Genomic DNA, 12,716 nt, shown 5'->3' on the forward strand with positions numbered 1-12,716 from the left:
GACTTGGGTAGCGATCGGTGCAGCATTCTTTACTACTGGATCTGGTCTGGTATGCCATCAAGGTTGAGGACTAAAGTGTAAGCTTTCTTGTAAATGAGCCATTAGATAATGTAACTAGAAGGCTTTTTTCCTGCTTTTAGGGTCATTCCTCTAAACAGGATAACTTTGCAGTCACCGCAGTGGCTTTACAAGATCACATCGTACATGATCTTCAACTTCAAAATCTTTCAATAGCAGATTATTCTAAGACAAAGGTGCAAAAGACAGAGAACAGAGCCAAGTCTCTAAAAAGAAACGCAAAGGCAGTAATAGATACTGGACTTAAGAAGGCTGCACAAGGAGGCCCTAAAGTGGAAGATCCGGAAGAAGAATATGTTCTTGATCCAAAACCACCACCATTAACTTTAGGTAAGCTGGTCTCATCGCTCTTATTTTGACTTAGTAGAGCTAAAGAATCTAGTTGAGATGAATAGTACCATTTTCTCTGATACAGAAATTATTTTAATTTACAATCTTGCAGAAAGATATGTGTGTACTAAAGTTTAAAAACAGTGGTGGGGACGGTTTGAGCAAAAATTAAAGATAGTAGTGATAAATGAAAGTTGCTTGGTCGTGTCCGACTCTGTGACCCCATGGCCTACACAGTCCATGGAATTCTCCAGGCCAGAATATTGGAGCGGGTAGCCTTTCCGTTCTCCAGGGGATCTTCCCAACCCAGGGATCAAACCCAGGTCTCCCGCATTGCAGGCGGATTCTTTACCAGCTGAGGCACAAGGGCAGCCCGGTAATGATAAGTAGAGCAAGAATAAGTAAGAAGAGAATAAAGTAAATATCCGTTAATCTACAGTGATAGAAATAAACCATTGAGTAAATAATAGGAAAGGCTCTTTCTTACAGTCGATTAACAGCTATTAAATATAGTAGATAGGGGCTAGAAATAGGAAATCACCATCTGGCCAAGACCACAGTGATAAAAAGCAGCCACATCACTTTGCTGACAAAGGTCCGTATAGTCAAAGCTATGGTTTTTCCAGCAGTCATGTACAGATGTGAGAGTTGGACCGTAAAGAAGGCGGCAGCCAAAGAATTGGTGCTTTCAAACTGTTTTTATGGACTTCAAGGAGATCAAACCAGTCAGTCCTAAAGGAAATCAACCCTGAATATTCATTGGAAGGACTAACGTGAAGCTCCAGTACTTTGGCCACCTGATGCGAAGAGTTGACTCATTAGAAAAGACCCTGATGCTGGGAAAGATTGAGGACAGGAAGAGAAGGGGACAACAGATGGGATGGCTGGATGGCATCACTGACTTCGAAGGGAGAAAGTGAAGGACAGGAAAGCCCGGTGTGCTGCAGTCCATGCGGGCACAAAGAGTCGGACGTGACTTAGTGACTGAACAACGTCCACAGTGATGGCGGTGGTGCCGGGATGCTGGCAGTGGCGGGGAGTGGCGCTGAGACTCGGGCCTGGGCGCAGCCTCAGAGCGTCGCCCCAGGGACGTACTCACTGCTCAGAGAAAGCGGCGGCACCTTTCCCGGGGGAAGAAGTCTAGGGCCAGGCTCTCAGAGGGTGCAGGCCCCTCCTAGACATTCCCACCGGACAAGCATCTGTCGACTGCTCTGAGGACATATCAGCTGACCCAGCGTCAAGAGAAGCAAATAAAGACCGAGGTGCCAGGCCAGGTCCTGAGGGGCCGAGGGGGCAGCTCTGCTGAGCACATGTGGAATCGGGGTCAGAGCACAAGGGTGTCAGTGAGACTAGAAGGACACCTTGCAGGGTGGACAGATGAATCAACAGCGCTGGATCAACAGGCCGAGCTGGATGGGACCACGGCGCGCAGGTCCCGGGACATGTTAGCATCTGGGGAGGCCCAGTGCAAGGCGCGTGAGGCTCCTTTACACGGTTCTACAGCGTTTACAAACAAGTCCAAACTATTATAAGCTGCAAACTTAGGAACAGAAAAGGTTTTTTTTTTTTTTTTTTCCATTTTTTGCAAGGGAGGTCAGATCCAGCCATGCGCACCCAGAAGGAAGCTGGTGAACATCAGCCAGCTTCCGCCATAGATTCACAGGGTTAAGAGGATTTGTCCCTGAAGTTCCCTCATAGCTCGTTGGTAAATCATCTGCCTGCAATGCAGGAGACCCACGTTCGATCCCTGGGTCGGGAAGATCCCCTGGAGAAGGAAATGACAACCCACTCCAGTGTTCTTGCCTGGAGAATCCCATGGACGGAGGAGCCTGGCGGGCTGCAATCCACGGGGTCGCAAAGAGTCGGACAGCACTTAGCGACTATACCACCACCACCGAAGAACAGAGGAAGAATGTTCTTGACGGAGACGGGCACGTGCGGGCTCTGAAGCAAGGCAGCTCGGGTGGCTGAGTTGCCGAAAGGAGAGTGAGCTGGGGCCTGGTGAGCGAGGGTGGGGCAGAAGGGAAGACTGGGGAGAAACCGGGAGGGGCCAACTAGGAGAGGGGTTGTGGTGTGGAACTTTTGCTGTGATGGAATATATCAAGTTTACCCCTTCAGCCATGTTTAAGTGTGCTGTTCAGTGGCAGTAAGTACACTCTCGCTGCCCAGTGATCATCGCTGCTGTCCGCCTCCAGAGTGCCTTCATCCTCCCAGACTCTGCCCACTTACTCCCCGCCCCTCTCCCCACCGTGGCAACCACGAGTTTCCTCTGTGTCTCTGAGAATCCGGCCACTTTGGATCAGTCTTTTAATATCTGTCCTTTTGTGTCTGGCCTGTTGCTCTCAGCGTAACGTCTTCCGGGTTCTTTGGTCTGACAGTTGCAGCACTATCAGAACCTCCTCCTCGTTTAGGCCCGAATGCCATCTGCTTGCCGGCGTGCAGCACGTCTGTCCATTCCGTCGGTGGACACTTGAGTTGTCTCCTCTTTCAGTTACCGTGGATGGTGCTGCCAGGAAGCTTTTTGTACAAGTACCTGTTTGAGTCTCCACTTTCCATTCTTTGGGGCATGTGCCAAGAAGAGGAATTGCTGGACCATGTGGTAATTCTATATTTAATTTTTTGAGGAACCACCATAAAATTTTTTAAATGATGCTGGGCCTGGAGAGGAGGTTTGCTGGGGACCTGGTGGTGGAGGGCAGCTGGCGGGCGTAGAAGGAGCCCGGGGCCTGCTGGCGGCAGCTGCCCTGTGAAGGGGGAGCCCGGGGCCCCCAGAGTGCCGCGGAAGCTCCAGCCTTCTCCCCGGAACTGCTCACAGCGCTCGTCCCGTCCTAGACACGGTGTCGCACGGGAAGTGCGCAGCTTGGAGCACACAACAGTGGTCAGTGACTGCCTCCTGTCTGCACGGACAGTTCCTGGAAACCATCAGGAGCCTCGGCACCGTCACCTGAGGCTGTAAATTACACCAGGACGAGTGTCCCGATTTGGGATGAAAGAAACATCTTAGCATCATGCATGGTAGCTACTAGTGAGCTGGGACTGGTAGGGGAAGCACGCTGCCTGAAACCACCCTCCCTGGCCAAGCACCACAGTAACCATTTGCATGAGTTGTTTTACGACAGGAGGTCCCGGTAAGGAACATGGAACTGATAAGCCACCTCCCACCGGAAGAGTGCGGGAAAGGTCAAAAGGAGATACCACATGTCCGACCACCTCCCAGAATCCTCCTCTCTGGCTTCCATCTTGGCTGAACAGGGCGCGCACCACCAGGAAGGACCCTGAGTCAGGATGATTGGCTAAAGACAACCGGGACACTAATCCCATCACCATAAAGCCTTACCTCCTGCTCTCCAACTGGGTGCCCTTTCCCAAAAAATCTCTAGCTTTGTCAGACATGTGTCTCCTCGGACAATTCATTTCCGAGTGTTAGACAAGAGCCCAGTTTCGGGCCCTGGAAGGGGTCCCCCTTCCTGCAACGGTACCACACGCTCTTAACTGTTGTCCAAACCTAATACTGCTCTGGGGTTCCCATCTTTTCTTGCTGACATGCTGGAGTTCTCAGCGTCCTCTCTGTCTGAATCCCGTGTTGACTTTGCCATGGAGACCACCCTCTCCAGGTCTGTGTCTGATCTTACATTTGAACAGACTCTTCACTCCAACTACTGTTTCGTCTACCAGTTTTTCTCGTTATCCTTTATGATTTGGGGGGTTTCCATCTTTACCCATCCTTGAGATCGCAAAGATGTCCCTGTCTTTTCTTCACTACCTTTGAAGTTTTGCATTTCACTTAGATCTCAGCCCAGTTTATTCTGCAAATGATTTGGGGAACATCACTTCATATAACAGTTAAAGTTAGATTTTTCCTTCAAATCACGAGCCACGCCTCCTTAGCTGGCTTGTGGCACTGTGTTGTGCGTGCAGTGAGTTTTCTCTGTTTATCTGAGAGACGGGGAGGGGGAGTGGGCATGAGCTGGGGCTTCTGTTTCTATGTCAGTATCTCACTGTTTTCATTCATAAAATTTTGTAATACGCCATAATAGCTCATAGGAAAAGAGCCAAAATCTGTCCCCCAGAATGTCTTCCAAAAATATACTCTCTCAGAACTTTAAAATACAATCAGTGACTCTTCGTTTTATCCTCATGGAGACATTCCTTCTAGAACCTTCCACCATTCCGCTCGCATCTGGACAGTTGCTCTGCGGGGCTGGTGTGGCGCTGTGGGCCCTGGGCCTCTGCTCAGCACCCTCCTGTGGACGGTGGCCCTGAGGCTCTCCTGCCCCTTAGCTTTCTGCGCCCCGCAGTGCCATTGTAGCAGGAACTTCTGGGAAACAGCGAGTGAGCGGCCACATCCAAGGGAGCAGACAGCAGACCCCTGTGTTCTGCTCTGACGTGGAGTGTGGCTGATGAGAGCTTCTCACGTGGAAAGTGCCGTCTCACAATTCCGGAAGGGCTGCCTCCTGGTGTCTGTGTTGCTGTGGATACATCCGATGTGCTTCTAGCTCCTGGTACTTTGGGATCTTTTTCTGCCTCTGCCGCATCGCAGTGACCAGACCTGAGTGAGTCCTTTGTTCCGGCCTTGCTGGGTGCTCTCTGGCTAGAAACAGGTGTCCTCTTCTGGGAGACGTTTGGGTGGTTTTCTTTACGTTGTCTACTCTCTGTTTTCTTTTCCTGCTGGAATGCCTGACTTTCAGATGTCAGACTGATCCTTGAGTTTTCTTATTTTCTGTCTCCTCCTTTACCATATTCTTCTACTTTGAGACTATCTTAACTTCCTCCTCCAGTCTTTTGGTTGACCCTGGTATTTCTATTGGACACTAAAACGTTTCCATCTTCGAGAGCTCTTCTTGTACTCTGAGCGGGCCTGTCGAGGCCTCCGGTTCTTGTTCCGTAGACCTAGCGCTTCACTCTCCGTCCCTGAAGGCGGCCCTGTGGGCTGGTGCTGTGTCCACTCAGTGGCCTGGGGCCGCGGTGGGGAGAGCGGAAGCTGTGCTGACGACCTCACCCCCCTTCTCCCGAGCTCCTCGCAGCTCCTTCTCCAGAGTGAGTGCTCCCGCTGGACAGATGCTCCGGTCCGACCCCAGGGCAGACACGCAGAGGGTCCTCAGACATGGCTGAGACGAGGACTAGCACTAACGGGTAACTGTGTCATAAGAAATTTTTCGCAAGGGAAGAACTGGGTTGATACTCATTTTACAAAGCTCACTGGCAGCAGAAACAAGCAAAATTGGAGGAAGGCAATGCCGAAAGCTGAGAGAGAAGTTAGCTGAGAAATGAGGAGAACTTTGGCCAACACCTATGAAAAATTCGTAAAATAGGATATCAGCCTGGCCTACTTTATAGAATCATTGTGAAAATGAAATAGATACGGGGAATTTTTTGTAAATAAAAACAACATAAGTGTAAGATATTATTCACCTTGAGAGTCCCTTGGACAGCAAGGAGATCAAACCAGTCAATCCTAAAGAAAATCAACCCTGAATATTCACTGGAAGGACTGATGCCGAAGCTAAAGCTCCAACACTTTGGCCATTTGATGCAAAGAGCCGACTCATTGGAAAAGACCCTGATGCTGGGAAAGACAGAGGGCAGGAGGAGAAGGGGGCGACAGAGGACGAGATGGTTGGATGGCGTCACCGACTCGATGGACGTGAGTCTGAGCAGCTCCGGGAGCTGGTGAAGGACGGGGAGTGCTACAGGGTCAGCCACAGTCGATGGGGCTGCAGAGAGTCGGACGTGACTGAGTAACTGAACACCAAACTATTCTCCTTGACTTCCGTGCACCCGTATAAAAGCAGCATTCTAAATACGGTGGAATGAAGTAAGTAATGTGAACGTTTTGCCTTAATATTTGCAAAATAATGTCATTAAAATGACGCATGAGTTACCACCTTCTAAAATATACTGGACTCATTCCCTGTTCTTTGCATTTCAGCTCAGAAGTTGGGCCTCTTTGACCCTCCCCCATTGCCACTGTCGGCGGATGAGTGGGACAGAGTGAAGCAGAGGTCCGTTGAGCAGGGCGACTCCATGCAGCCGTGCCCGATATGCAAAGAGGAGTTTGGACTTCACCCGCAGGTGTTGAACGTGAGCCTTAGATAAGCAAGCCTGCAGTGACTGGACTCTGAACCGGGGATTAAGAGGGTCCATGCTTCTTTCTTCCAGTCTCTTCCTCCTACTTGACCCTCAAAGACTCAACATTTTCTTTTCCATTAGTTAAGTTTGTATATGAGAAAGAGCTAAACACCCTCACTGAACAGTCTTATTTACTGATTGCTCTTAATTCTCAAGTACAGAGTTTGTACAAGACTGTTCCCACTCCACCGGCTGTGCGCAGCTGGCAGCGTGCACAGAGCACAAGAGTGGGTAATGTTTATGTTGTTTCGATAATTAAAATCCTAAAAGGAAAACTGAGCTCGAGTATCTCCAAAGAATCTGTGGGAGGATCTTTAAGTAAAATCTTATAACAATCTTTATTATGAAAGTTTACCATAGTTAAGACTGATGATAACATAGATAATATACAGTCTATGTCATAGGCTTGTTTGTTTTCCTAGACACACTTTGTCTAATTAATTAAACTTCAGTCTCGTGGAAGTTAAGGGACTCTGCTATTCCTAGAATCTTTTTTTTTTGTTTGTTTTTAGAAAATGACCACCCTGAGTAATTTCTCTCACGTGTAGCATTATGCCTCCTACACAGAAGCACTTGGAACTTTGCTTTAAAAAAAAAAAATACAGCAAATATATTTAAAAGCAGGCTTAGAATTCACAGCCTAGGAATCCCAGGCTTCGTCTACCAACCTGGCACATAAACTCTCAAACTTCATTTGTTTTAATAAGTTTTTATGGTTAATGAGTTAGTTCACAGTCATAAACTTTTGTTCTTTACTAATTTGAACTCACATTATTTTAAACATACTTATTATGTTCTAGTTCTCTATCAAGACCTAATCTCTTAGGTACATGAAGGTTGGGTATTTCAGAAAGATTGTGGTCCTTAAAGTGCAGAAGTAGCTCTGGGACAATTTAGCATTTAGTGAAAGAGCTAAAAAAGCCGCGAGGAGTCTTTCTGGCCCCAACAACCTCTTCCTTAGTTGTGCTGAAGACACTTGGTCCAATGGTGATGTGAAGAAGGGAAGCTTGAAGCTGAATATCTGAAGGGGGACCAGGGTGTCACACACCCAGCGTTTCTCCCATTCTGCTCTTTATAAACTTCTCACTGTAATATTTTTGATTATAGACGTAGACATGTGTCTCTTTTGCATTTCTAGTTATAGTTCTCAGGTTTAGATTTTTTCTTTGTTGTTGTTTAGTCGTTCAGTCATGTCTGACTCTTTGCAACCCCATAGACTATAGCCCACCAGGCTCCCTGTTCATGGGATTCTCCAGGCAAGAATACTGGAGTGGGTTTCTATTTCCTTCTCCAGGGGACCTTCCCCACCCAAGGACTGGATCCCAGTCTCTTGTATTGGCAGGCATATTCTTTACCACTGAGCCAACTGGGAAGCCCAGTTTTTCCTTAGTCGGCATTTTCCCGACATTTGATCAATTCAGCTCATGTGTCTCTGAGGTGGGCGTTATATCCCTTAACTGAAGAGGAAACAATTCCCATGATCCACATCAGGCTGCCTTGCGACATGTACTCAGCAGGGCTGGGATCCAACCCTGACTTCGAGGACACTTTCAGTGTGTTTACCACCACTGAGTCATTCAATTTTCTTATCTCAGAGAAAATTTGCCAATAACAACTATTCATGAATGTTTAATAGTATATATTAAAAAGACAGAGTTCAGTTCAGTTCAGTCGCTCGGTCATGTCCAACTCTTTGTGACCCCATGGACTGCAGCACGCCAGGCTTCCCTGTCCTTCACCATCTCCCAGAGCTTGCTTGGAGATTTGATGGACTCGTGTCCATCAAATCGGTGATGCCATCCAACCATCTCATCCTCTGTCGTCCCCTTCTCCTCCTGCCTTCAGTCTTTCCCAGCACCAGGGTATTTTCCAATGAGTCAGCTCTTCGCATTAAGTGGCCAAAGGATTGGAGTTTGACTTTCAGCATCGGTCCTTCCAATGAATATTCAAGACTGGTTTCCTTTAGGATTGACAGGTTGGATCTCCTTGCAGTCCAAGGGACTCTCAAGAGTCTTCTCAACACCACAGTTCAAAAGCATCAATTCTTCGGCACCCAGCTTTCTTTACAGTCCAACTCTCACATCCATACATGACTACTGGGAAAACCATAGCTTTGACTAGAAGGACCTTTGTCAGCAAAGTAATGTCTCTGCTTTTTAATATGCTATATAAATTAGTCATAGATTTTCTTTTAATCTTTAATTAGCTTTTTAATCTTTAAGGAGCAAGCGTCTTTTAATTTCATGGTAGCAGTCACCATCTGCAGTGATCTGGAGCCCCCCAAAATACACTGTCACTGTATCCACTGTTTCCCTATCTATTTGCCATGAAGTGATGGGACCAGATGCCATGATCTTCGTTTTTTGAACGTTGAGTTTTAAGCCAACTTTTTCACTCTCCTCTTTCACTTTCATCAAGGGGCTCTTTAGTTCGCTTTCTGCCATAAGGGTAGTGTCATCTGCATATCTGAGGTTATTGATATTTTTCCCCACAGTCTTGATTCCAGCTTGTGCTTCATCCAGCCCAGCATTTTGTATGATGTACTCTGCATATAAGTTAAATAAGCAGGGTGACAGTATACAGCCTTAATGCACTCCTTTCCCTATTTGGAATCAGTCTGTTGTTCCATGTCCGGTTCTAACTGTTGCTTCTTGACCTGCATACAGGTTTCTCAGGAGGCAGGTAAGGTGGTCTGGAATTCTCATCTCCACTTTGTTGTGATCCACACAGTCAAAGGCCTTGGTATAGTCAATAAAGGAGAAGTAGATTTTTTTCTGGAACTCTCTTGCTTTTTCGATGATCCAACGGATGTTGGCAATTTGATCTCTGGTTCCTCTGCCTTTTCTAAATCCAGCTTGAATGTCCGGAAATTCAAGGTTCACGTACTGTTGAAGCCTGGCTTGGAGAATTTTGAGCGAGACTAGGTGGACCTTTGTCAGCAAAGTAATGTCTCTGCTTTTTAATATGCTGTCTAGGTTTGTCATAGCTTTTCTTCCAAGAAGCAAGCTTAAAGGATGATAGTTTAAAAGGACCCACGTTAATGAGTTTTTGCAATTTAGGCTTCTTGGTGGCAGTAAGTTTCAAGGATCGGTTTTAGAACTTTCTGAGTTGTATTTATTTTGATATTTCTTCCATTCTCCCCATTATGAAGAAAAGTATAGACTGAATAAAGGCATGATGGTGGGGTGAGGGGATGATTACTTTAAAACTGGGAGGTTTCCCTCAGGCCAGTGGCCCAGGGAAGGCATGGGCCTTCCCTGCCTCGGAACATGCACTCCTGGCGACGTTTATCTGCTGTGTCCCGCTCCAGCCCGGCGCCCTCAGAGAGCCTTCAGGAGCGCGGAGCAGGGGACTGGGCTGCATGCTGGCTGGCCTGGTCACCCTTCCCTGGTCCTTCCTTCCAGAAGAACCAACGGTCTTTCTCTTCATTCAGTCTAAGCTCCTTTGTTCCAGCCCAGAGTATCTTTAGACAGTCTGGATATAACATCTCAACCCAGAATATCACAGCATCACCGACTCGATGGACATGAGTCTGAGCAAACTCTGGGAGATGGTGAGGGACAGGGGAGCCTGGCGTGCTGCAGGTCATGGGGTCGCAAAGAGTCGGGCACGACTGAGCGACTGAACAACAACGGAATACCATTGTTCAGTGGGAATGTGGGCCACAGAAAGGTGGAATTTTCTGGCGGCCTCCCTTGCCCTGCATTTAAAGGAGAAAAAGTAATTCATGTGTCTCTGGGATTTACTGCTCATTAAATTTGAGAGTGCAGTTGAGTTGAACAGAGCCCTAAGAAAAGGTGTTTGCTTTCTGTCCTCTCACCCCACCCCCAGCCTGGGTCCCTGCCAGCTGTGCTCTTTCTTAAGATCTGCCCGGAAATACTTCTTCTTTAGAATCGTCTCATTTTTAAGTATGCGCTTGTTCTGTAGCAAACTCCACGTGGCCGTTTGGTGTTTCAGACTGTTGTTAAGTTTCTCTTGTAGAGCTTATGTACCTGTGCCATGCAAAACTTTCACTCCGAATATTGTAAATATCAAGGCTGTTCATCTGCTTCTTAACTTTTTCAAAGAAGCGACACAGCTTACCTTTCAAAGAGTCAGAACTTTTCTTTTAATTAATGCATTTATGCTGCTTCTCCTTTAAACTAATAGAAGCTTCAAACCTCCTTTGTCTTCTCTGAACAGGTGCTGCTCTCCTGCTCACACGTGTTCCACAGGGTGAGGAGCCCCCTCCGCGCCCCCAGGGGCCACGGCGCCCTCCTAGCTCAGAGGGCAGGCCGCCTCTCGCTTTGGTGTTTAGTCCCTTGGTCGTGTCTGACTCTTGGTGACCCCGTGGACTGTAGCCCACCAGGCTCCTCTGTCCATGGGATTTCCCAGACAAGGATACTGGAGTGGGTTGCCATTTCCCCCTCCAGGGGATCTTCCCCGCCCAGGGAGCGAACCTGCATTGGCAGGCGGATTCTCTACCACTGAGCCACCAGGGAAGCCCTCTCTCACTTTCTGGCTCCTGAAAAGAGCCATTTATTTATCCATAGTCACCATTGACAGCTAGAAATATGATTTTAGGCTAGAGTAGGACTCATCCTGTTTTGAAAGCTGTGAGTTCTCGGTGGCGTTAGAGCCGCACACGTCCCCAGGAGAGAGTGTGGTTAGTGGCGTCCGCCGACGCGGGTGAGCCCCCGCTCCCTCCGAGTTCACTGCCCGGCCGCCTGAACCAGCGACATCCCCCTTCACATGGGGGCTCTCGGAGCTGTTTGATGTGCCTGCATGTACAGTCTTGTAAAATATCACTTTTCATGAGGGAGGTGTTAACATCTGATGAAACTTCTTCCCTTCGTAATCTAAATTGGGCCAAGTCTCATAATTATGCGAGAATAGAACACTATAATTACATGAGAAGTAAAGCAGGTTGTTTCTACGTAATTACTCGTGAAATTTCAAGTGAAATGTTTTCCTTCAGGCTTGCCTTCAGGCTTTTGAAAAGTTCACAAATAAAAAAACCTGTCCTCTCTGTAGAAAGAACCAGTACCAAACCCGGGTGATCCGCGATGGGGCCCGACTCTTCAAAATCAAGTGTGCGACCAGGTGAGTGGCTGAGCCTGGGACGCATGCCCGCCGTGAGGGGCAGGCCAGCCCCGGGCGCTCTGGGGGCTGCGGGGTGGGGGGTCTTCCCTCCCCCGGGGCCGGCCGGGGCTGACGGCGCCCTGTGCCCTAGGATCCAGGCGTCCTGGCGCGGACACGTGGTCAGGAGGTGGTACCGGGACCTGAGGCGGACAGTGCCGCCCGCAGATGCCAAGCTCAGGAGGAAGTTCTTTGAAGCCAAGGTGGGTGTGACCCTGACGCACCTGCCGGGCCGCGACACCCTGAGCCGGGCTTCAGGTTTAGGCTCTTTCAAATGGTGGAATGCCGGCCCCTTAAACTGGCTTTCTAACCTGGACGGTAAATACTTTCAGATTTCCTTTTCTAGTCACCGCATGAAACAGAAGTTGCTCAGTCGTGTCCAACTCTTTGCGACCCCAGGGACAGTAACCCACCAGGCTCCCACGTCCATGGGATTCTCCAGGCAAGAGTCCTGGAGTGGGTTGCCATTTCCTTCTCCATCATAAAACTTGTAAAATTGGATAAGGTGAAATTCAGAGCAAGCTTTTGTGTGTCCACCTTATGACAACGATTTAGATAAACTCATCTCTTCAGAGAAAAGAAAGGGAGCCAGCTCAAGGTTTCACACCTCCTCCTGAGCAACAGAAGGGCTGCTTGGCGTCACCAAAGTGCAAGAGAGTTTTAGAAATAAGTAACTGCAGTTTCTGCCTTTTCCTTTAGCCAGTTTTTACCTGTGTGTGTATATATATTTATATACATATATTGGTCTGTTTAACAACTTTCCCTTGCGCGCCTCATACAGAAAGGCCAGGCGCAGGGGAGGGGCCAGCCTGGCCTTATTTGTTGTGGTTCATTCTGAGCCAGTAAGCGACTGCACCCCAGCTCTGCGGCCTCGGGCGACACCCCGGCTCCTGCCTGGGGCCCCGTCTGTGCTGCGAAGGCCGTCGTCTCCCCCGCAGAGCGGAGGGCGTAGCCCACAGTGGGCACCAGGGACCACGTTTACTGTAAACGTTACTATATCGTTCAGGTCAGTCTGTGCGCGGCTTTAGACGTGGTGCGATTCCGCATTTTGTAGCCGCGCC

General features: G+C 48.5%; 1 protein-coding gene across 1 annotated transcript in view; it reads left to right on the forward strand.

The window, feature by feature from the left end:
* RNF32 (ring finger protein 32) overlaps window positions 1-12,716 on the forward strand; it is a 33,358-nt gene that overhangs the window by 816 nt on the left and 19,826 nt on the right. The window contains exons 2-6 of the mRNA XM_040260957.1: window positions 141-408; window positions 6,338-6,480; window positions 10,720-10,752; window positions 11,495-11,619; window positions 11,750-11,858. Coding sequence (XP_040116891.1) covers window positions 141-408; window positions 6,338-6,480; window positions 10,720-10,752; window positions 11,495-11,619; window positions 11,750-11,858 — 678 coding nt within the window. The remainder of the gene's footprint in view (window positions 1-140; window positions 409-6,337; window positions 6,481-10,719; window positions 10,753-11,494; window positions 11,620-11,749; window positions 11,859-12,716) is intronic.

The sequence above is a fragment of the Oryx dammah genome, unplaced genomic scaffold (assembly GCF_014754425.2).
Source record: "Oryx dammah isolate SB20612 unplaced genomic scaffold, SCBI_Odam_1.1 HiC_scaffold_18, whole genome shotgun sequence".
Classification (NCBI taxonomy): domain Eukaryota; kingdom Metazoa; phylum Chordata; class Mammalia; order Artiodactyla; family Bovidae; genus Oryx; species Oryx dammah.